This window comes from Lissotriton vulgaris, chromosome 5 (genome assembly GCF_964263255.1).
Source record: "Lissotriton vulgaris chromosome 5, aLisVul1.2, whole genome shotgun sequence".
NCBI lineage: Eukaryota > Metazoa > Chordata > Amphibia > Caudata > Salamandridae > Lissotriton > Lissotriton vulgaris.
The window spans coordinates 136,907,534-136,932,778 of NC_141693.1; the positions used below are offsets into that span (position 1 = coordinate 136,907,534).

The window sequence follows — 25,245 nt, forward strand, 5'->3', positions numbered from 1 at the left end:
TAATCTATCGGAACCTCCCCCTCTAATGGCGTCCCGCCCTGTCACTTTCTCTCATCTGCCACTAAACATAAAGCGCAGAAACATATTTGAAAATGACACTCTTGAGGAAAAAAATCAAAAACAATAATCCCATACATGTGACTATCTGAAAAAAAACAATTGCAGAGTTTTGTAATGTAGCCAGTTGTCGCTATGGCACTGCGCAAACACAAGTCCAAATCCGCACCGCTGACCAACAATGTTAGAACTGGCTATTTCTGGTAGGCTAAGGCTGACGCCAAAGCCAGGCAGAAACCACCATTCTAGTCAGGGCAAGGAAGTCACACGCCAAGATAACCTCTGCTCACCCCCTTGGTAGCTTGGCTCAAGCAGTAAGGCTAAACTCAGAGGCAATGTGTAAAGCATTTGCGCCAGTGCACAACAGCAACCACATACTAGGCACACCACAAAAGAGACTCCACACAAGGTTATTATAAAAATAACTTTTGTATTGTAAAAACACATCAGATAAAATCACACATATACATTGTGCCAACTGGCACAGGCAATATTCACAGGGATTATGTACACCAGACAGGGCCACATGGGCGCCAGTCAGAATCAGATATAGTACTTCTAGATAAAATGTAGAATATAAAATCACTTCTAGAATAAAGAATAAATGTAACATAAAATAATAATCAAAGATAACAACCAGTAACCACTGGTAACAGGAACCAGGACCTTACTAGGACCACCTGTACTAAGAAAGAAGAACCACCTAAGTATCACACAGCATTTAGGGGTCTAAGAAAGAATACATTACTCATGATGCAATAAACCTACATTCAGAGGAGTAGAAAAGACAACCACCTAAGTATCACTCAGCATTTAGGGGTCTAAGAAAGAATACATTACTCATGATGCATGAACACATTCAGAGGAGTAATAAGGAGAAACACATGACGCCATAAACATTCAGAGGTGTTAAGAATAGAGCACATGATGCAATAAAATACATTCAGGGGTGCAGCGCAAGAAGACACATGATGACTAACCATTCAGAGGTGCAGCGCATGGAAAGGAAGACACATGATGCAGTAACACATTCAGAGGTGCATAATAAATCAATAGCGCAAAAACTCACATTAGCAATAACTATTAAAAAGCATAGAAATCACATTGCGCCAACCCTACATAAGCCACTCCCTGTGGCAGTCCCTAGGCCAACTGGCCTTGTGGGGCAAAGATGCCCTGAGTCCAAAGTCAGGGTGCGCTGCCATGCAGCGCCAGTTTCAAAAGTACAAAAAGCCTAAACGTGGCAGCTGCCCACAAAGTGCTGGGCAACTGGGATCAAAAAGCTGTGGCAGGGCTCTCAGTAGCCTCTAGAAGAAATCTGCGCCATCCGAGCCACACAGGCTCTAACTACTAGGCACCCAGCGTTGGAGCCTCTCAGGCTCTGGCCAACACTGGTCAAACGTTGGAGCCACACTGGCTCTAAAGCAACATGCCCCCTCTGAGCCTCCGTGGCTCTAAAAATACACTAATGGCCCTCTGAGCCACACAGGCTCTCTCCACAATTCTGCCCCCACGTTGGAGCCACTCAGGGCTCTAGATTGCACGTGCCGGCAGGAAAGGGGGGGGGCGAGCACCGACCATGTGCCCCGACGCCCCATCTAGAGGCTGCCCTCGTTGGAGTCCCTCACAGGGGACTCGACACGAACAAATGCCCTCACGAGCCTCGCAGGCTCGTAAATCAAGGTAGGCGGGTTGAGCCTCTCTGGGCTCCAAAACAATAGGAGGAGTCCCCCTCGGGGGACTGGGCAGCCGCGGAAGCTCCACGGCCTCTGAGCACCCAGGCGCTCGCACTCGAGGGGGGGCGGGCACCGGACATGTGCCCCGACGCCCCCTGCTGCCAAAAACAGTACCGGCCCTACTCACCGGCTCAGCGCGCCGTCTTCTCTCTCTCCCTGGGGCTCCCTCAGCACACGGGAGCCCCAGCAGCGGGCCACGCTTCACCCGGTCCCCCATCTTGGGACCGGGACTTCGGAAAGCGGAGCCCTCGTGGCTCCAGGCTCATTCTTCGGCCTGACTCCCTCAGGGCGGCCTCAGCAGACACCCGGGAGCCAGCCAATGGCAGTGCGGCTCCCGGGACAAGCCTCCGATGACGCTGACGCCTCAGCCAATCGCTGCGCGGCTCTGCCAATGACGCAGCGGCACTGGAGCCAATCCCAGCGCGGCGTCACTGAGGGGGCTCGTCGCTCTCCGCCAATGGGAGCGCGGATGCTTCGGTTTATCTCGGCAATCCCCGGCCAAGGGCTCTGATGAATGTAGGCCCCGGGCAGCGGCAGAGAAAAGCGGAATAAGGCAAATAAAGCGCTCTCAAGCGCTGCAGGCAATTCCCAGCGCTCCCCAGCGCTGAAGGTCCCGAAAAAGCGCCCTCAGTACTAAAAGGGGGAAATAAAGCGCTCTCAGCGCTAAGAAGGACAAATCCAGCGCTCCCAAGCGCTATAGCAAAGAAAAAGCACTTCCAGGTGCTTAGGTGAGCAGAAAGTCCAGCAAAAGTCCTTAAAGATGTAGCCAGGCAGGGGGACAGCCAGGAAGAGTCCCCCAGCAGTCCATCAGATGTCCAGGAGCTGGGCAGGGCCCAGGGATTCCCCTGGGCCCCAGCAGCAGCATGCCCCTGGCAGATTCAAGTTAGAAACAAGAACATTTTGGAATGGGGCACAGCCCCTTCTTATACACAGAAAATCCTTTGAAGTCCTTTGAAGTCCTTTGAAGCAGGCAGTGTGAGAACCAGCTCGACTGGTTTAGAGGGAAGTCCCCTTCAGTATCAGGGACAGAGGTGTCAGTCGCCCAGCGGGAGGTGGAGCCAGCTTTGTAGTTAGGCAGGCACAGCCCTTCACTATCAGGTGCCATCTCCTCCCACTTCCCTGGCAGCAGATGCTGCCTTTCATCCATGGGCTGACTTCAGACAACCTCCTGGGCTCTCTAGCCCCTGTCATCCTCAAACCAGACAGTCAATCCACAAGCAGGCCCAGGCACTCTGGGCCAGGCTCACCAGCCAATCACACGCTAGCACCAACTTGCACAAATATGCCAACTTCCAAAAGTAGGACTTCTAGACTAGACACAGCCATGCTGCATACATCATTTTGCAGCATTCATTCTCACGAGTTCTCTCATACCAAACTCGCCCCTGCACTCCCCACGCATCAGGAACTACCATGGGCATACAGATTCCCCATTCATTCCTATGGGAGGGCAGGTCACTCACCATTCATTCACAGAGAGCTCAAGCACTTTACACTGTACCACAGTGAAAAAGTGCGCAGAGGCCTAAAATCACCAACACCAGGTTCCATAAATAGGCTAGGAAAACGCAAAAAGTCTAGGGGTGAACCTGCCTAATGGGCCGGGTCCAACAACCACCAACTTGAAGTTGGTGGTAATTTGCGATTCCTTAAGGCAATATCGCAATTTGCGATGCCTACTAGCATAGCATTTAGGGAATTGCAAATTGCGATTCCCTAAATGCTTGCACAGAAGAAGGATTTCCAATTTTAGCGATTCCTTATTTTGCGAGTAGGTATTTCCCTTTCTACATTAGACAAAGCTGTATTTCGATCGCAAATACCGAAATTCGCAGAATTTCAGCGATTGCAATTTTGCTTCCTACATCTGGCCCCATATCTTTTGGTGCATAATAAGGTTCGTGCAGCCAAAAATTGAATGAATGGTGGTTTCTTCACTCAATATTATGCCATGCCAGAAGGCTTCTTTCCATTTTTAGCATGCTGTGAGTGCCTACCTACGCGCACCTTTGTAATATGGATAGGAGAGCAGAGGACTTGTGCTAATGACATATGCAACTTTTAAAATATCAAATTCATTCTCTCTGTATTTGTTTTCAGATACGTGCAATTCGATTGACATTCGTGGGGGAGCTGGGCTGGGAACTGCACATGCCCAATGAGGCCTGCATGCCAGTGTACCAGGCAGTGATGAAAGCTGGCGCCAAGCACGGCATTATAAATGGTGGATACCGGGCAATTGACTCTCTCAGTAGCGAAAAAGGTATTTTAAAAAACCTATCTAGGTGAACACATATAGCTTTGCGTTAACTGTTCATGCTTTTGTCTTGTATTGCAATTACATTTATATAGTGCTTACTACTCCTGACGAAGCATCTAAGTGCTTTATGATGACTAGCGGGCTAAGCCGAGAACACAGGGTTACTGGTTAATTCAGTCGTTTTTGGTTATGGTTGGTTATTGGGATTAGATTTGTACTCTTACTCAAACCATTCCATGTATTTACTTCCATTACATTGTGTTTGATTACATAGTCGTTGTATGTGAACACCAGTGGGGGCCAGTGTCGGATTGGTAACGCGGGCACTCGGGCAATGCCCGAGGAGCCGGCGCTGAGTTCCAACTTAGGGCTGCTTTTTTTCGAGCAGTCTGGGGGGCAGATTTGGGCGGTGTCGCTGTTGTTCGGATACAGCCAGCGGAGCAGTGGGTGTCTGAGTGGCCTTTCTGGAGGCAGGTGGGCGCTCATTACCTCACATTTAGCAACAGGCACAGGTGTCACTTTCTTTCTGTTGCAGGGCGAGCCCATTAATGTATACATACCCAGCGGGGCAAGGGAGCCTGAGCAGAGGTGGCCTCACTTGTCTTCAGTCAACAGTGTAAAAGAATCTGTGCATTTTTTTGTATATTTTATAACATTTCGCCGAAGCAGTGTTTTGAGGAAAGGCAATATGCAGATGTGGGGCACTTTTTTTTTTTGCGTGCCCGGGGTGATTTTGAATCCTAATCCAACCCTGGTGGGGGCACGTGAGTTCATGCAAATCGTTAGTAGGATGAAGGTATCGGCTAGAGGAGATTAGATATTGTAAGTTGCAGGGATATGGTTTGAAAGTATGAGAAGTTGTGTGACCTATGGTGTGCGCAATTTGCAGAAATATATTTAAAAAGACAAGCATGCAACTAAAAGTAGACTACACTTCCAGTGAGGAGGCGTGCTGAGAATGAGAGATTAGGAGCGGGTCATTTGAAAGAGGAGAGGCCAATCAAAGGTTTTAAATCAAGGTTGCTCTTTCATGCAGCATGTTTAGGAATATAGCCGCGGAGGGTTTTTGGGATAGCATGCAATCTGAGTGTATATAACGTTAGAAAGAATATTTAAGCATGTAAAACAGTGCTATAGGAAGCACGTTTGATACAACAGGTCTCTGAACAATTTGGCATTAGGCTGTCATCCCCTTACCCGTCCACCTGCCCACCCTCACCCGCAACCCACAAGAAACTTTTGAAAGTGAATCCACATGAGATTGTGAATGGTGCCTGGATGGTTATTGGAAAATAAATCACATTTTTCAGAAAATCTTAAACTGAGTTTCTGGGACATTGGAGAACACAAGTTCTCTCCTGATCATGGTAGTAATATTACCCAAGTATAATATTAAATAATAAAAATTGAGCAGGATAAAAAAGCCTGTTTTGAATAAAAAAAATATAAATTCCCCTCTGCTTTGATAAATGAATACGCGTTTGGAGCTTTAGAACAGCCTTCTTTGTGCTTCATTCTCTCCAATAGAAAACCAGATTGTGAACATCTCAAGTTGCCCTGCATCAGGAGTTAAAAGATTTTGCATTCATTGGCTAAATCATGAGCATGTTCTGTGAACATGCACCAGATGTTTTGTTAGTGGGCAATAGCAGTATTTAATTTGTTCTTTGGGCAACACCGACGCTTATTTAGGGGTGATGGGATTCTTTACCATCTCTCTCACTATCCTGGTTGTCCTCTGCAGCTGCCTTCATTGAAGGAAATATACAAAAAGGTGATGGATGGAATGTTTGAATTAATCTCAGCCACTGGTAATTCCTCGGGCCACATCCCAATCCATCATTCTTTTGCTCACCATGCTTCCTTAGTTTGGACCCTGCCAAATGCAAATCAGTCCTGACCCTGCTCTAATGTGGACATTCCAGCCTGAACTTCCATCCAGGTGCTCCCATCTGATGGGCTCTTACAATACTGCATAGGGCAACATTCAGTTATCCTGGAACCTTTCCATCACCATGTCAGCAAAGATGTGCTGAAAAGGGTTGTGCACTTTGAAGCAGTGTTTGTGGCGAGAAGTCATTGTTTGTCATTTGCCTTTTTCTTGGAATATATTTGTTTGGTCAGTAAAACATACTATCATGTATGAGGTTGCATAAATGGAACAGCAAATAATCCCTCCTGGTGAGATTTAGGGTTGATGAGAACTTGTTGAAATTTTTCACCAGACTCCTTACGCCGTGAATAGGGTTGGCAAATCACACTGTGTGCACCATAACTCCAGCTATGAGTTTTCTCCCCCGTCCCCAAGTCCTCACCATTCATGTTTGCACAAGTTGTTCAGTGTTAGGAGAGGAAAACAATTTCCAGAATGCACTGTAATGGTAATTGAAAGTTAAAAACATGAGGCATGAACTTCATCGCATATGAAGTGATCTGACAACTGTACCTGAAAATAATTGTAATCCGCAAATTAACGCACTTTTACGTTGCGATGACACTCAGCTGGAATGTTGAACAATCTGAACCTTTGTTAGCGTCCCAGGATTTATCAAGTACAGAGGGTGGTGTTGTGGAATCTATGCATCAAATTATGAGATCAAACATGGCTGCTGTTAGTACTGAGATGGTTTCTTCTTCAGGGTACAAGCACTGGCATGAAGACCTGCGTAGTGATGATACCCCGCTTGAAGCAGGACTGGCCTTCACGTGCAAGCTTAAGTCCAACACTCCCTTCCTAGGGAGGGAGGCCCTGGAGAGACAGAAGGAGGAAGGGATACGGAAACGGCTGGTCTGCTTCACCCTTGATGAGTAAGTAGGACTGAATTTGTAAGATGGTTTCCGTGCAAATGCACCCCCCCGACCTGTACACAAACAGTAACTCACACAAAGTACCATATAATCAATCTTGTTCACAAAATAACCAAACTAACATCACATCTATCCCAGGAATCTTGTGTGCTGATTGCTATATTTCAAATATGTTTGTCATGATTAGGTTCTTGGGATGTTTCAAGTTGTTGTTCCATTGTAATCCAGGCTGGTCTTTCCAAATAGGGGGTTGAGATAGTAAGCAATTTGCAGTAAGTGATGAGCCATATTTGCGTTCCAGTTGAGTTAATCGCAAACCCAAAAGTTGGTTGCTACTTATAATTTCTTCATTGACATTTACTATATGCATTTTCTTATAGCATTGACTGCATTGAAAAGGGTTGTTTTAATTTTGATCGCCAAAATTTTGAATTCAGAAATTGTCGGGCTACCACCCGTGTTTACTGTCTGGATTCTTCCCAATTTGGACAGCATTGGTTTTTCGCATTGAAGGAATTCCCTTTTTATTTGATTGATGAAGCTTAGTACCTTCTCTAGGATCATTTGATCCAGGTTTTCGGAGTCTTATATACCAAGCTATTTCATCATGTGTGGTATCCGTTTGAAGGGGAGGCCCTTGAGCATTGTCTCTGTAGTGGATTAGATCGTGGTCATTGTTTTTCTCTGTGACCTGCTTATTTTATTACTAGAGAATCCCCCAAATTCCAAAATTGGCTGTAGTCAAGAGGAGCAATATCAACAAAGTTTAGCCTGGTCTGGTGCCTCTCTTAATCTTGATTGGGTTTTAGAGATGCTTCTGTTACGATTGAGGTTTGCTGTGGATTTTGATGTAGACTCTGTATCATTGATATAAAAGGTATTGCCCAGTCTGGATTGCTTCAGGGTACAACACCGAACTCCCCACTTCACTCTATCAAATGTTCTCTCTGCACCTAGGGCCAGGGGCACCTTTTGGTTTGTGGTTTGCTCTGTATATCACAAGAGATTAAGCAGTAATCACATGTGATTTCGTGATGGCCGATTCAGAACAAATCCTACCTGCTTTTTGCGTATGGGAATCAGAATGATTTTGGCAAGTGAACTATAATTGTTGCAGCTCAAGGCACTTCGTCACAGTTTCAGCATCAAGGTGTTAAGTGCTTTTTTGAATTCTGGGTGTGGATGCTTCTCTGCTGTGGCATCACAAAATAACTTCTCTAAAATTGGGGTAATCAGTGTGGCAGTAATTTTGTAGAATTCTATTGGAAATCCATCTTCATCCAGTGCCTTGACAGGAGGTAATGCCCTGATAGCCTCTGCTACTTCCTAGTTAGCAATATCTTAGTCTATGTCATCTCATAGATCACATGTATATTGGGAATATGCAGTTTGTTCCTGAACCTATTTTTCATCCTGGTGTCTGAGCTCTGATGACCTGGACCTCTGTTTCTCTTTATGGTCTTTAATTATGTTGTCAACAGAGACATAATAAATTAGGTCATTTGTTGACTTCTAAACTACCTTTAATACAGTAGATAGAGAGCATTTCTGAAGAAAATTGAAGGCCGGAAAAAACTGTCTAGCCTGACTCCTTAATTCAGCAATTTACTTGCATCCAATTGGGCACAGGTTGCACTAGATTGTTTTGTGCACCTTTCAAATAGAATTAAAGTATTAATTGGCCTGCTTCACGGCTGTGTCCTTGCACCAACTCCATTCAGTCTCTCTCTCTCTCTCTCTCTCTCTCTCTCTATATATATATATATATATATAAGTTAATTACTTATCTCTGTGCTTTACTTTCTCGATCCCACCGGGCCAGTACAACAATTAGTCCGCACGAGCCGGATGCATGAACCTCACCCCCGACCGAGTGCCCAATTGCATGCGAAGTCACATTGGCCACATTTAGCCAATCACGTTAGATGTGAGAACACATATGAGCTGACAGACACGTATCGACCCGGGACATGTAAACAAACAATACAATGTTTCCAACTATAGTAATTAAATAACGTGTGATGTTAAAGCACCGTTTCGTAAACTTTATTATGAGCATGAATTTAATGTTTGGGAATTTTTCTGGGACAATGTTTCATGACAACAAGTGAAAACAGACTGCCATGATGATGAAATGTGCATAGTCATGTACTTGTCCACGTCATTACAGAGGGTGTAACTGTGATACCCTAGCAACAACCAGTGCTAATTAGTTTTGTTAATTGAACCCATGACACTATGTATCTGTATATATTGCGCACAGTTTGTAAGGCAGATGCTAGTGAACAAGGCGGGAGCAAGCCGCCGAAACGCGTCTGAGCAGAAAGTGAATATGAAATAAACCGTTTGGATTGAGACTCACGGAGTCAGCGCCTTCTTTGAATGAAAGTTTGGTATGGTAAACATACCGAGTTACTGGCTGCTGAGACGACAACGTACCAAATATATATATATATATATATATATATATATATATATATATATATATATATATATATATATATATATATATATATATATATATATATATATATATATATATATATATATATTCCCTTTAGAATCCTTCCATCCCCTTCAGGTACTTTTCTCCAGGTATAATGCTTCCTATCATTTGCCCTTCTCAACTACCTACATCTCCATCCTTCATTCCGATACCCATAGTTCCTCTTTAGCTAATCTCCTTTGGCTGGTGCTCAGTGTGTTTACACCTCTGTGTGACAGTATGTCTCCCAACTGATAGTTTGTTGTTTCCCTAACTTCTAATCCAATTTTTGGAGCAGCAGCTAGCACATATTTTGGAAGCTTGCTGCTGAACACGCCTCAGTAGTTCTTTGTTGCAGGTGTGTAAAATTGCTGCGTGAACGGCGACAAAATTACAGAAAAATAATAATACAAGTGGTCAAAAATGCAATGTATATACAGTGATTTTTTTAAAGGCGTATTCAGGTAAATCGAATGACTACAACAGCGCACATGTTCTAGGCTCTGTAGTCGAAGGCGTTTCAACCTGAGTAATTTTAGGTCATCATCAGGACAATGGTCCATTTATTTATTTATTTATTTTATTTATTTAATTTGTATGGCGCGTTATAACCACAGGGGTCTCTAAGCGCTGTCTGTCCAGATTTACGTGAAAGATGTTACGTGATGAGATGTTACATTCACTTGAAAACCAGCTGTGCACCTAAGAGCTACTCCATGCTTGTTTAAACAACACAGTTTTTAGTTTTTTTCTGAAGAGAAATAAATTACTTTCAAACCATTGGTTTGAAGTAGTGCTCTAATTATTAGAGAAGAGGGTGAGGGGATCAGAGTAGGTTGAGCTAGTCCAGGAAGGGTCAGACCAAGGGCTGGGCGATGGGCCGTTTTGAATGTGGGCTGGAGGTCCCAGGGGCAACAATGCGAAGTCCGTATGTCAACCGGTCCAAAGCAAGGAGGAGTGAAGCTTCTATTCAGCAGAACCGGGCTTGGATGCTTTAATCGCCCAGCCCTTGGACTGACCCTGCCTGGACTAGCTCAACCTACTCTGGTCCCCCACCCATGGTTTAACTGGATCTTATCATCCCCTCACCCTCTCATCTATTAATTAGAGCACTACTTCAAACCAATTGACCATTGTCCTGATGATGACCTGGAATTACTCAGGTTGAAACGTCGTCGACTACCCCCCCTGAGCTTATTGAGAAATAAAGTAAAACTGTCAATCATTCTCAGTGCTGTTGTCACCTTATCATGAAAGAAATATATATTGTGAATGGATGGGTTGCTTTTTCCTTCGTAGGTTCTAGAATATTTGGTGAAAAAACACCATACTAGTTTATGAAGACTTGCAGGTGAACCGCATAGAGAATTGAAGAGGGTATACTTTACTATTGTCTAGTTATGGGATATTTGGGTTAAAAAGGGCATACTATATATTAATAAGTGTGAAAATGTAGCTTATCTCCAAGGTAGTAGTCTAGGAGAGTATACTGCTGTAATGCTTTTCCTGTAGTATTAATCACCAATGCACCAATCCTCATGCTGCTTCTTAGTGAGTCATGTAGTTTGAGAAATTGCTCTCTAGCTTGTTTTATATAAGAAGATGTAGGTGCCCACGTGACATCCCACGCTACCTCTGTTCTCCCCGGACAAAAGCAAAGTTGCTTCAGACCATCTCTTTGAACTACCTCTGGGACAGAAAGCATCCTTAATGACCTTGAGCTGAGCTTGGGATTCTTCACGAGTAATGAAAAATCACGCGTGATTCTTTATTTCGGTCAAATTGTGAACCTTCACTGGTAATTTGAACCCTTCAACATACATTTCGTGATGGCAACGATTCATAGAATGTTTTCTGTTTATCAAACATAAAGATAGGTAAGCTTTTACTGCGTACATTTAAAGTTTGTCAATGTGAAGAGTGGATTTTGTAGTGGTGCTGGGATAGCAAAGATATAAAAAAGTACAAATAGTAGAAGACAATTGCAGACTTCAAGTACTGGTGAGGATATTTGCGCCCAAAAGTGAAGTGTGGAAAGAATATATTATACAAATAATAGCACATTCAAAGAAATCAAACATAAAAAACGGAAATTTGAAAGCGAAGCAGGGAGCAGGTTTTGTTAAGTAATTGTCTTCACTTATTCAAATAAAGATCAGGATGAGGTAATCATGGACATGGAGATATGATGGACCCATTGTTATTGTACTTTTGTTAAAGAAGTGTTCACACAATGGCCAGTATTTGTCAAACAACCATTGCCACCTTTTCCTAACCAGACGGTCGTTTGGATCCTTTAACCTAGCACTATTGATTGAGCCAACATATTAGGGTTATTTGGTGCCATTTACAAAGTGTTCATGGGGGTAGTAGTCTTACCGGAAATTAAGAGAGCATGTGCAAAAAGGAGTTTCCTTTTTGCAGGTAACAGGAAATTTTTCCCTCAAAGGTTTTTCTGCAAAATTCTTCCACTAACACTTTTTTTGCTTGAATTTTCACTTGTCATTGTCCTGGGCATGTCCTCAGTTCCATGTTGAATAGAATGTGTACATAACCGGGAGACTGAAAAGTTGGCCTGGCATATGCTGTCCACTATTCTCTTGGGCACCTTGCACCAGTCCAAACAACCCTTATTGATGGTAGGTTTAAAGACAACCTATATAGAAAGCTATCCTAGTGGTAGCTGTGGAGAGCAGCCTTCAGGCTAAGTCTTAAAGGAATGTAAAGCAGCTTGTTTTACCAGTCTATAATCTCGTGAATGACCAAATGAAAGGAGAACCACACCAGGTATATATATAAAATATATGTATTTATTCTAAACACATCCCTCTAGTCTCTTTATGAGGCTAGAGGCAAAAGTACAAACAGTAAACTTAATTAGCACACAGTAAATTAGCACAGTATACGTTTAACCCTAGGGTCATCACAAACCATATACTAAGAAAGTGGTATAAGTACCACTACAATCCTAGAGACAAGGCCTAGAGCCTGTAGAACCACTGGGGCAACCAGGAACCACCCAAGGTAGAGACGCAGGAGATCCACGGTAGACGCGTGCAGTGTCTAAACACAGCCGCGAATCACCTTTGACTTATATGGAGAAAGTTGCAGTTAGAATTTTAAAGATTAGGGACACTTAGGAGTGGATAGGAACAAACCTCTTCAGTACTGGACAGTTCAAGAGTCAAGACTCATAGGAGCACCGAAGTACTCGTGTTACCTCACCCAGTGAAGCCGGGTGCATAGGTGTCTTTTCGTGTCTGGTTTCGTCGTCATTTCCTATGGAGAGCTGCAAGGAAGTGCTGCAGGCGACAAGATGAAAAGTGTTCAGATGGATCCAAGGGTGGATCAAAGATCTGAAGAACCTGAAAGCAGAGGGGACAGAGTCTGGGTCACTTGCCAGTGACCAGGGAGGCAATAAGAAGATGCCCACCGATGTCGGGTGATTTCAGGTGCAGGAGGTGAAGCTTGACTCTTCAGCCACGAGGACCAGGAGGCGGGGACGACGACAACCAGGAGCTGGATTCGAGCTGTCCCATGTTGGATGTCGAGTGCTGCGGAGTCGGTATTCGGATTGGACCCAACAAGCCTTAGAAACAGCAAACCACACAAAATGCAAAGATTGGCTTCGGAGCAGACCAACAAGGTCTGAGGGACTCACCCTTTGGAGGGGAGTCAGGGCACGTCTGGAGCAACCAGGGAAGCCCAAGAAACAAAAGAGTTACCTTCGGAGGGACCCCCCAGTCGACGGACCAGGGTACGCAAAGGGGCCTCCAGAAGAAATGCTAGAAGCGGGCCCACGGAATACTCGTGGAATGTAGGCCTACAATCTTAGGTGCAGATGGTGCTCAGGGCTTGGATTACGAGTAGCCCAATGCACAACTTGGGAAAGCTCAGGAAGTAGGTGCACTTGCAAATATGCACGGTGTCCAGGAGTTCCGGTCCCAAGTCTCTCGTGATGGTTGCGGGTCTCAGCTTTGCTGTGATCTCGTGTCGGCCTCGAAGATGTCTGGAAGTCCATGTCCTGTGTCGCAAATACTCCGTGATCCGGCGGGAGCCTTGGAAATGCAGACAGGCAAGATGCTTTTTTGGTGCCTGAATGGGGGAGTCGCTCCTTGACCCCAAGGGAGATTCTTCAGTCTGCTAGTTGAGCCACACTTCCGCTTTCCATTGCGGGGCAGGTCAGCAGTCTAGTCTGGGGAGGAGGGCCATAAATCGCGCATGCCTGAGTGGACACGCAGCGGGCACGTCTGCGCCTGGGCTCGGGGCCAGAACCCCTGGCCTGACTGGGGGAACTTGCAGATATTCCTCTGAACAACTAACTGCTCTGTCCTCCTATTGCGGAGCAGTGTAAACATAGTATTCTGCCAGGGAATCGGTGGCATAATTGTAGCCACTGCTCTTTTGTGTCAGTGCTAGAATGGAGTACCACAGAGGGCGACCTACCCCTACATTGCTCCTTGATCAACTGCCGGTCCCTGCAGAAACATAAATTGGAAATTTATGATTATCTGAGCGACTTCCAGCCGGACGGGCTTTTTCTTACAGGGACCAGGCTAAATGAGGAGTCTGCTCCTGATATCTTGGAAGCCCTCCCTCACCACTATGGCATCGTTAGGGTGGATCGAATGCACAAGAGGGGTGGAGGAATCACCATCATACATAAGCTATCTACCCAGTGCACCTTAGAATCTACTGAGATTAAGGATTGCGAAGCCCCTCTAGATTGCTGTATAAAGGGTTTCCTCATTTATAGCCCCCCCCGGACACCCATACACGCTTTGTGCCCTGCATGATTGAACGAATAATGCAACCCGCTTTACGCTACGCTAAACTGATGTTGGAGATTTAAATTTGCACTTGGAGGATCCATCTAACGGCGCGCAGAGGATGTCCGCCAGGCTCTAGCGGATCTTCACCTAATGCTTAAATCAGAATCTCCTACCCAACAACTCAGCCATTTATTGAATCCGATCTTTGCCAACTGGCAAGCCTTATATGGTAAGCCTCCCACCCCGATCCCGTGGTTCGAACATTTTGTTGTCTCCTTTGAGATTATGCGGCCTCAGCTTGCTGTACTACATAAAATGGGTACCACAAAACCGATTACGAAATGGGCTAAATTCTCCACGTCTAATTTTAATATGGCCCTTCTGAAGGGTGGGCCCCCCGGGGGCAGTGATATTGTGTCGGCATGTGATGCACTTGATAACCGCATCCTGGAGGCACTGGATAGCACAGCTCCCTTGTCCTCAAGAGCATCAGGCAGGAAAGGAAAGACCACCCCTTGGTTCAGCAATAAACTCAGAATGGCTAAATCTGCCTGTAAGCGTCTAGAGAGAATCTGGAGGAGGAAGTTCGATGCTCCGACAAAGCTTGAATATAAATCCAGCCTAAGAAAATATCATACTTTGATTAGGAAGGCACGGGCTACGTATGTTTTGCTATTGTGCAACATTCCGTCCATCATCTTGTGTGTTTTGTTGTTCATCCTATGTTGGAATGGTATGCCCAGACGTGGGTCCCGTGCTCATTAAGCCACTGGAGTCAAGCTATCCTGGCTGAAGACAGCTGATAGCCAGAAACAGGTCCTAGGATGCTTGATTCTGGTCCAGGGAAGACATGGCTTGGCAGTTCGGGCTGGACTGTTCCCATGAGGTACAGGGTCAAGACTGATTTGCATATGTCTGAACTGGGGTGGCTTGGTGAGCAAAATAACAATGGATTAAATCCAGATCTGTGGCTGGGGGTGAATGTTTTGCTCTGTGCAGCATTCCGTCCATCATCTTGTGTGTTTTGCTGTTCACCCTATGTGGGAAGGCTATGCCCAGACATGGGTCCCGTGCTCACTACGCCACTGGAGTCAAGCTATCCTGGCTGATGAAGGCTGATAGCCAGAAATCGGTCCTAGGATGCTTGATTCCGGTCCAGGGAAGACATGGCTTGGCAGTTCGGTCTGGACTGTTCCCATGAGGCACAGGGTCAAAACTTATTTGCATATGGCCATGTCTGAACGGGGGTGGCTTGGTGAGCAAAATAATTATGGATTAAACCCAGATGTGTGACTGGGGTGAATTTTTTGCTATTGTGCACATTCCGTCCATCATCTTGTGTGTTTTACTTTTCCCACTTTTGCGAAGGTAGCAGAGAAGGTTGTTAACATTCAATTGAGTGCGCATATTAATAACCACAACCTACTCCATCCTACTCAATCTGGATTCCGTGCCACTTATTCTACAGAATCGGCTCGGCTCTTATCCACCAAGCTTATCCGTAAACAAGTAGATGCTGGACAGACGGCGGCCCTAGTCCTCCTAGATCTCAGTGAAGCTTTCGACTCTGTTGCCCATCACACGCTACTACGGCGCCTCCATGAAGGCGGTGTAAATGGTAAAGCGATGGAATGGTTGCATTCTTTCTTAAGTGACCGCTGGTTTCAGGTGTCACAAAACCCTTTCATTTCGGAAAGTGTCACGCTGGATCAGGGGGTCCCACAAGGCTCCATACTTAGTCCCACTCTTTTTAATTTGTATATCACCCCATTGGCAGAGATTGTGGAGAAGTTTGGAGTTAGTGTGGTGACATATGGCGATGACACACAACTGACCCAAGACTCTGTAGAGGCTGCACAGCATTTTTCACTGCCTTCTAGAGTTGGCGTCCTGGATGGCCTCAAACTCTTTGAAACTAAATGGTAATAAAACGGAGGTTTTAGTCATAGGCAAGGCCCCCTCGATCTGGTCCTCTGCTTGGTGACCCCATACTTTGGGCCAGACTCCATCCCCTGAGGACCAGGTGAAGAACCTGGGGATATGGCTGGACCGTAAACTGTCCTTTGAGACTCACGCCAGGCGAGTGATGGGAAACTGAGTTGGGGTCCTGCGCACTCTCCGGAAGACCCTAGATGTACTCCCAGTGTCAGCAAGAAAGTCGATGGCCCACGCCCTTGTGACATCGCGGTTAGACTAAGGGAATGTTCTGTATCTGGGTGCTAACATCAAGTGTGTTCAGAGACCCCAGCATATTCAGAACGTGGCTGCACGTCTCGTTTTAATGCTCCCTAAGAGAGCCTCATCTAGTAAGGCTCTTGCTTCTTTACACTGGCTTTCGATGAAGAAATGTGTTTTGTTTAAAGCTGTGTGTATCAGTCACCGTATCCTGCAGAAGAAGGGCCCCTCCTATTTACATGATCTTCTCACCCCGAAAGTTCCCACGCGAGGTTTAGGATCTAGTGGAACGGGTCAGGCACGCATACCTATCATCAGAAGAGCTAAGATGGGCGGAAGCTCTTTTAGGTTCTTAGCATCCTCCTATTGGAACAAGCTTCCGATGGGGCTTCGGCTGGAATCATCTGAGACGATCTTTTGGAAAAAACTCGACGTGGCTTTTTACATCTGATAATTCCATTGGCTGATTCTTTCACTGTTTCATTCTGCCTGACACGGGATCTTGTCGCAGCGCGGGGACGCACTGGATAGTGCAACCAGGTGCTTTACAAACTCAATTTGATTGATTGATTGAATAGAATGTCGAAGGTTCCAAGATGTATGTTGCAGAGTTTCTTCCAGGATAATCTAAAGTCCCAGGGACTGGGTTCCTATACTTATACTAAGTTTAGGGGATGGACTAACTCTAAGGTCCCACCTATGGGAGGACCTGGGGAGGGGGTGGTTAAATCCCTTCCCCTTTGTCGAGTTTTGCACCAGAGCAGGGGCTCAGCGTCCCTGCAACTGGTTTAAACTGGAATATGCACAGGGACACCTTGTGTGCCCCAGGCACTGTCTGAAAAGCATTCACAGAATGCACCCACCCTGCCCCAATACACTAAAGCCTGTCTGGAGAGGTGGTTACACCTCCCTCTGACAGGAAACCTATTGTCCAGGCCTCCCCTGCCGGAGTTTCATCCAGCAGCAGGAGGTCAGACTCGTCAGCATACATTTTGTGATACTGGGGCTCTTTTAAACTATTACCGGTTAGGTAAGTGTGTACATGTCTTCTCCCTCTAGAAGGGTGGAATTCTACCCCTTTCGCCAGGATTGGCATGGGGGTAGGATTCCAAAGTGTTTGACACCAAACACGACATGTTTTGTTGCAGCCATTTCAAAGTTAGCATTTACCACGAGGTTATAATGCACTTAAGTGTATATGGTATGGCTGTATCACAGAACAGCTACAGAGAAGTGATTCCGAAAGCTGCAGAGGGGCTCAGCTCATGCTTGGGCACCCTATCACACAAAACCAAGCACTCCACCTTCAGGATTGTCAAGGCCTGCCATAAGAATGACTTATAGGTTTATATTTGTCTGTATTTAAAGGTAGGTATAGGTATACTATATCTTAGTAAGGGGTGCTTACACCACCATACCCAGGCTGCAGTAGCAGACCTGTAGTGCCATTTTGGAAGGCTCCCGAGGGGTGGTATAATACATGCCTCAGCCCCTGGTAGGCCTCTGTGATACCTATGCCCTTGGTACCTAGAGTACCATATACTAGGGACTCACAAGGGTAACCCAGTAACCAATCTGGAGTGTACCTAATGTACATGTACTCAATTTAGAGAGGAAGCAGCTAGGCTGGGGTCCTGGTTGGCAGGGCACCATCCAGACTAAAGTTGATAACCATAGTAAGCAGATCCTACTCTCCTACACAGACTGCAAAACAAATCACCATTATTAGCTGCACAGATTCAAATCCTCCGTCTGTAATTTATCTATGATGCTCACCCAGCTATACTGGAAATGCAAATCCATAGGCCTTCTACACAGAGTGAGATATTTAATTGTACACTTAGGACGCAGGGTAATGCATGCAAACTCTAGAAAAGAGTGTGTGGTTATCTGGAAAACAGATTATACACTTCGTGAAACACTTTTATGAGAACAGATTTTTGTTTTGAGAAGGCTGCTTTGATGCCAAGTGTATGATACCGGAACCATGTGTATGATATGAGGACTTATAACGATACATTGGCATGTTTAAATTATTTCCATGATATGAGAAAGAGATATAGAAATTTTGTGAGTGACACGTTGTTTCTACATTGTTTAATTGCTATACATAGTAAAAAGGTATAGAAAGACTGAGTTGATTTCTCATTACTTGAAGTACAAATACGAAAATTGAATTTAGCAAGTCCTGAACAGGATACATTTGCTTAGCGTTATCTGAAGAATGTGAATGACTTGAATACTTAGAAAGTACAGAGAAGAGTAGATTGAATTTCATAATTTAAAACCATAACCAGGTTGTAATCACTCTGAGGGCGCTGAGAGAGATAATCTGGTTGGCACATTTCTATGACCACATCAACCCTACCCTAATGGAACTCCACTGACAATCCTTGCCAGCCTCAAACATCTACCGAACTGGCTGCAGCATCTACAAATTCATCACAACTGGCACGCCTGGGTGGGTCTCTGGCTGACATGCTTATCCTCTCTGCTGGCTCTCAATACACCCACAGCTAAGACACCATCGGACTGGAGGAGCAAGATTGCAAAAACGAAGATCAAGGCAACTGGTTTTCACCATCTTTGCTTCCAGGATCTGAAATGGAATCTCAGTAGCCACCAGAACTGGCCTACACTTGCTCCAAGTTAGGAATGAGCTGAAAACACACCTCTTTAAAGAATCCTTCATCATGCTGAAGTATCATCCTGATTTTATTCCTAGAAACCAGGTACACCTCGAATCATGCATTGACTGACTTTGCCTTGGACCGTGTACAGCTCTCAGCTGCCTTTCTGCTAGGTTTGTGCTTTATGAATACTACATACATAGTGGCCCACATGCATCATTGTAGGAATTTGCGATTCCTAAATTGCGAAAATTAAGGAATCGCAATTTAGGAATCGCAAATTCCTATGCATCAAGAAATCGCAAAAGTTTTTGCGATTTCTTAATTTTCCTTATTTGCGATTCCTTAATTGCGAATCGCAAATAAGGAATCGCTTTACATTGATTCCTATGGGCCTAGAGTCCCATAGGAATCAATGGGAAGGCATTCTCATTTTGCGAATTCGCAATTAAGGAATCGTAAAATGAGAATGCAATTTCAAGGGTGCAGGGGGGGTCCAAAGGACCCCCCCCCTGCACCCCTGAAATGTCACGTAAGTACATTTTACTCATACACATGTCCCAAGGGCATGTGTGTGTGTGAAATATAAGTTTCAGCAATGCATTTTTTTGCATTTTTGAAACTTTTCGCAAATTACCATGAAGGTTTACTTCATGGTAATTTTCCCCTTCCAAATTGCGAATTCGCAAATTAAATAAAATCATGCATAGCATTTAAGAAATCGCAAAATTTGCGATTTCTTAAATGCTATCGCAATTTGAGAAATCGCAAAAAATTGCGATTTCTTAAATTGCAATAAATGAAAAATAAATGATGCATCCCAAAAAAGGTTTTTGCATTCGCAAACGGCCAATTTTTGCGATTCGCGCCGTTTGCGAATGCAAAAACGCTTGATGCATGTGGGCCATAGATACATAGCTACCTCTTGACTAGTAATGGTGATATGTAGGCTTAGAAGGTCTGGCGGAGCCTTGGTTCCAATTTGCATGAATCATGTAAATATTTACATCTGGAAACAGCTGCTTTAAATTGTATGAATCATATGCAAGATTAGAAACATGTAGAGGTCCTGGCAGGAATGCATTGACTTCCTATAGCATCAGTAATCTGCATCATATTGGAATAAAGATATTTACATTACCTGAATAATGTGCATGATATGGACTTGTGGAGCGCCCGAAGAGATAATCATTATCCTACTCTACGTGGGCATTCTGCATCATACTGACATTTAGGTTTGGAGGGAGCTTTATTGTCCCCACCCTGCTTGACAAATGTGCAATATGTGGCAGGTACAAGGTCCTGAGGAGGATACATTGACCCAGTATTACAAGGGACATGTCGGTAGAAGATCCTGGTGCAACTACATAGATTGCCGACTGCATGAATATTCTGCAAAATACGGCACAAGCAGGTCAAGAAAGACATATATATTTTTCGAACTGCAGGAAAGTGGGGGATATGAGCTTTTGAATGTTCAATGAGAGACACCAAGTTTCCCATTGTGTAAATTATGTTTAATATAGGCTGCAAGAAGGTCCTGAGAGAAATGGTTCCATATTGTGTTAATAATGCACAAGATGTGGCACCTTCTGATAGATATACATTGGAATGACTGTTGCACAAAATGCATGATACTTATTAAATGGAATTACGTGACAGGCATACTATGGCTTCCCATTGCATAAACGTGAGTGTAATATGTGCTGGGTAGAAGGTCCCAGTGGTCCCCCACTGTGTGAATATTCTACATGCTATAGTTAGGGAAAGATCCAAAATGAATAATGTGCATGATATTTGCTCAAAGATAGTGTACAGTAATACCCATTAGTTTCCAGTTGTATGTATGATGTAAAATATATGGGCAAACCTATAATGCCTGGCAGGATACATTGGCTCCAAATTGCCTAATTGTTGAACACTTTGTTGTCCTACAGGAAAGTGCCAATGTTTGGCCTGGAGGCCATCTGGAGGAATGGCCAGATAGTTGGTCACATCCGCAGAGGCGATTATGGATTCGCTATTGACAAAACCATTGCCTATGGCTACCTACGCAACCCAGACGGGGGAACTGTGAGTTCAGAAATTCAAGGGTTATGGATATTTAGTTACAAGCATCAAGGTGCACACTCCAATTATAACACACACAGTTGTGAAGTATAAAGACCTACTCAATATATGTGTTTGCTGTTCAACTATGTTTTGTCACATTTCCTTGTTTTTGGTTATATGTTTAATGCAAGCTTCATTTGTGGAGTTCATTCCTATTTAGAGTTTAATGTGGTTCTCTGAGGGTAAGAGGTGTGAGGAGCAAATGGTTTCCTTGCACTTGTCACAACATATAAATGGGACAATTCTCTCCAAAGCAATTATTAATACAGGAAATAGTACTAGTTATACAGAAGAACTTTTTTTTACATATTCATGCATGTCTTTGTGAATCGACCTTAAACATCGAACTTCCTCTTGGTGAAAGTGCAAAGAGTGCACAATCCTATTTATTTGTACTAATTGTATATTAATATTCCCTACATATTCCCACTTAGAATGAGTTGGTGCTGATTCACAAAGACATCTAAGAATATGTAAAAGAGTACCACAGGAGTTGTACTTCATGTATTCTGAAATGCCTTTTTTGAATTATCTGCTTCTTTATCTAACCATCCTGCTAATCTCCTGTTTCAAGGAAATTTATTTTTCTTCAGTCATTCTGTTTTTAATTGTCTCACTCAATGCACCTCCATTTTTTAAGTAGTTTAACATCATTGTGGATTGCAAAGGATTTTTGTGAACGTTAAGAGAAATTTATACTAATATTTCTTCTTCAGCATTCTTAGGAATTTCATGCAAGTTCATTGAGCCAAACCCCTTTTTATGTGCAGAAGTGTTTAGAGGAGCCAATCGGATTGTTCATATCAGTGCTGAAACTTCCAATGACATTGTATCCATACAGTAACAGTCTGATTACCAATGATAATTTGTAATCTTCATATTCACCCTTTTTCTTCCTAGTCTTTATTTTAGATGTTATCCTAACTTCCCAGCTCCCTAGATATGTGACCCATGTTGCAACATAGACATGAAAGAAAGGCCCAAACGGTACCTTATTTAGGGTCCCTCCCCATATCTGGCTGTAAAGTAGGAGCTCTTGTCATGGCTTAAATATAACATTCAGACAGACCAAGAGGGAGGGTGGATTATAATGACTTGGAGGAGAAAGAGAACATCTTGGGGCCTGATTACAAGTTTGGTGGTCTTGGAGCGGGGCCCCACGCCAGCGGCCCGCCCCAGGACCGCCAAACTCGACCACCGGCCTCCAGCCAGGTTACAAGCAATCTTGTGGTCTGGCGGGCTGTCCTTTGGTGTTCTCACGGCTGTGCCTAATGAAATGGGAGGGCCAATGCCTATTCCTGCACGACATGGACTATAAAGACCCATTGCCCGAAACATTATTCTGTGGTGGGCAAACACAAGTTGAGAATCCTACTGAACAGACCAATGGATGAAGAGGGCTGACCAAAAAGCACCTGAAATTGTAGGTCAGGTCTAAATAGCAAAAACATACAAGTTCTGGCCAATTAAATAGTTTATCTATTTTATAGGTCAAGGAGCTTACAGCCAGATTCATCAAAGTAAAATCGGCTTGCAAAGGGCCAGATTCTGACAATCTGGGCCTTTGCGAGCGCTATTTGTGCATTTGGGATTCTTCATCCCAAATGCAAAATTCGCAATTCTAGAAATCGCTAAATTGCGTTTAATTGCATTTAACCACATCGCTGCAGCGGCTATTCCGCCGCAGCGCTAAATGGGCGGGGCGGCCGCACAGCAGCCGCATGCTGGTGACAGAACCGCTCCGTCACCAGCCGCGGTTGCGCTGTGCTCGTGACGGAGCGGTTCCGTCATGGCCCCGCCGCCTAATAGAACGCGCCGCGCAGGTGCGGCGGCCGGGCCATGACGGAACCGCTCCGACATCAGCACAGCGCACCCGCAGCTGATGACGGAGCGGCTCCGTCATCAGCATCGAACCGGTTAAGGAATCTCAATTTGAGATTCCTTAAACGCAAATCATGAACCATTTTAAAATTGCGAATTCGCAATCTGGGGCCGCTATTTACCGCGAAGTCTAACTACGTAGTAGATAGTAAAAACTTACAAAAATGCACTTTAGTGCATTTTTCTAAGTTGTATGTTACACACACATGTCCTTTGGACATGTGTGTGCGCAACACCAGTGTACATTACCATTTCAGGGGTGCTACAGGGTGTCTTTTGGACACCCTGGCACCCTTTAAATTGCTTCCTTATTTGCGTTTCGCTAATTGCTAATCGCAAATAAGGAATGACTCCCCATTCATTCCTATGGGCCTTTAGGCCCATAGGAATGAATGGGAAAGCCATTCCTTATGTGCGATTAGCAATTAGCGAATCGCAAATAAGGAAGCAGTAGAAATTGCATCAAATATTGCGATTTCTACATGCATCCCGTTTTGCGAGTCTTTAATAGCGAATCCTTAAATTTCGCTATTAAGGACTCGCAAAACATGACCATGATGAATCTGGGGGATAATTACTTATTGGGATGTGTTTGCATGTTTCTATTGGGATGACTGTGTGGAGGAATGAGAGAATATGTCAAACAATGGATGGATGAGTGACTGAGTGCATGGATAATTAATGCATGAGGGTATAGATGGATGGCTGATAAATTGAGGAGATGGATGTATTGAGTGACTGAAAATTGTGAGCTTATGGAACAAAGACAGAAAAGAAGAGTGTTCTAGGATTTAGCTGTGATGGCCCAAAAGGAAAAGGCACTGAGAGATGACCTGAACTCCAGGACTTTCAGAAGGGGTGTAGAACTACGTGGCTGGTTCTACGACAAAGTGAGAGATTAACTTCAGTAGTACAAAGAGCACGGGGTGCTTTATGAGAAAGAACCTCAGGCAGGTACTAGTCCGGGCATAGCCCTTGAGAATCAACAACACATTCTTGTTGTTTAGAAACCCCTTACCCACCTACCTGGTAGGTGGCATGCTTCATCATCGGGGCCCAGCTGGATCACCGAATGCGATCCAACTGTGCTGCAACGCCTGTTTACAGCGGAGCGGGATTTTGTGTGTAAGTGAACAGTGCTATGTGAGGTGAGGTATATGTTAAAAATGCCTATAGGAAATGCCCTTATAAAAGTTTTATTGAAACTATGGTCCTATGGCATGGGTAAAAAACAATGATCGGATATATATGAGGTGGTAATGCCCCTCTATATCACAATAAAAGTGTGTATAGCCTTCTACGATAGTCGTGAGGCTTTCTTCAGGACCGGAAAATGTGCTGTGGCCAAAAAAGGGAAATGGCCCCAGCTGCGTGTCTTTTGTATCAACGTGCACCCTAAAGCGCGTTGTGTATTTAGTAGGTCGGTATACTTACTGATCCCATTCGTAAAGTACCTGTAAAGAAAATAAAGCAATGCAAGGCATATCATATCAGCATAGAAACTGTGGCTGGAATGGTGCCTATGGTGAGTAGAAAGTGACAGGGTGCTGGTACCTGCATTATATCAAGTGGTCCATGCTCAGCATGCACAGTGACGCTAAAAAGAAAAGCCTTGCGTGGCTACGATGTGCCAGCGTGGGCTTCTATCTGTGACTGATACGTGGTTTATAGGTGATTTAGAAATATAACTGTGGCACATCCTGTGCAGTTATATCTCTAAATAATTAAAATATTTAAAATCCGGTGTTAATATAATATTGCAAGCGCGTGGTATATCAAGAATTTGAGAATCAATAACACATGTGCAGTGACAATACAGGACAGACTAACATGTAACATAAAGTGCGATGCTCACGTTGTCTTTACTAAATATATAGCTACATGGATCCTGGCTCGTAAAATGGATAACTGAGGGACCCTGTGAAAGAAATGGTTGGGTCTTGAGTGCCAAAGCGTTCGTATAGGTAATGTGGCGCTGGACCAACGGTGAGCAAATGATGATGGGAGATAATTTACTCACGTTTGTCTCCTCTAGTAAAGACCATCAAACCTAAGACGAGTTGCAGGAACCGGCAGCTCGGTGGAGCTACACACTCGTACTTACAGGAAGAAGGAGAGGTCACGTGATTGCAATGGCGAGTCACGTGGTAGAAGAAAGGCTGAAACACTGACTGCCAGGAACGAGGAATAGAGGGGCATTACACCTCATATATATCCGATCATTGTTTATTACCCATGCCATAGGACCATAGTTTCATTAAAACTTTTATAAGGGCATTTCCTATAGGCATTTTTAACATATACCTCACCTCACATAGCACTGTTCACT

General features: G+C 44.4%; 1 protein-coding gene across 2 annotated transcripts in view; it reads left to right on the forward strand.

Moving 5' to 3' along the window:
* SARDH (sarcosine dehydrogenase) overlaps window positions 1-25,245 on the forward strand; it is an 850,014-nt gene that overhangs the window by 722,754 nt on the left and 102,015 nt on the right. For both annotated transcript variants that reach the window (XM_086921071.1, XM_086921072.1), the window contains exons 18-20: window positions 3,894-4,056; window positions 6,693-6,861; window positions 20,861-20,996. In XM_086921071.1, the coding sequence (XP_086777197.1) occupies window positions 3,894-4,056; window positions 6,693-6,861; window positions 20,861-20,996 (468 nt within the window). The remainder of the gene's footprint in view (window positions 1-3,893; window positions 4,057-6,692; window positions 6,862-20,860; window positions 20,997-25,245) is intronic.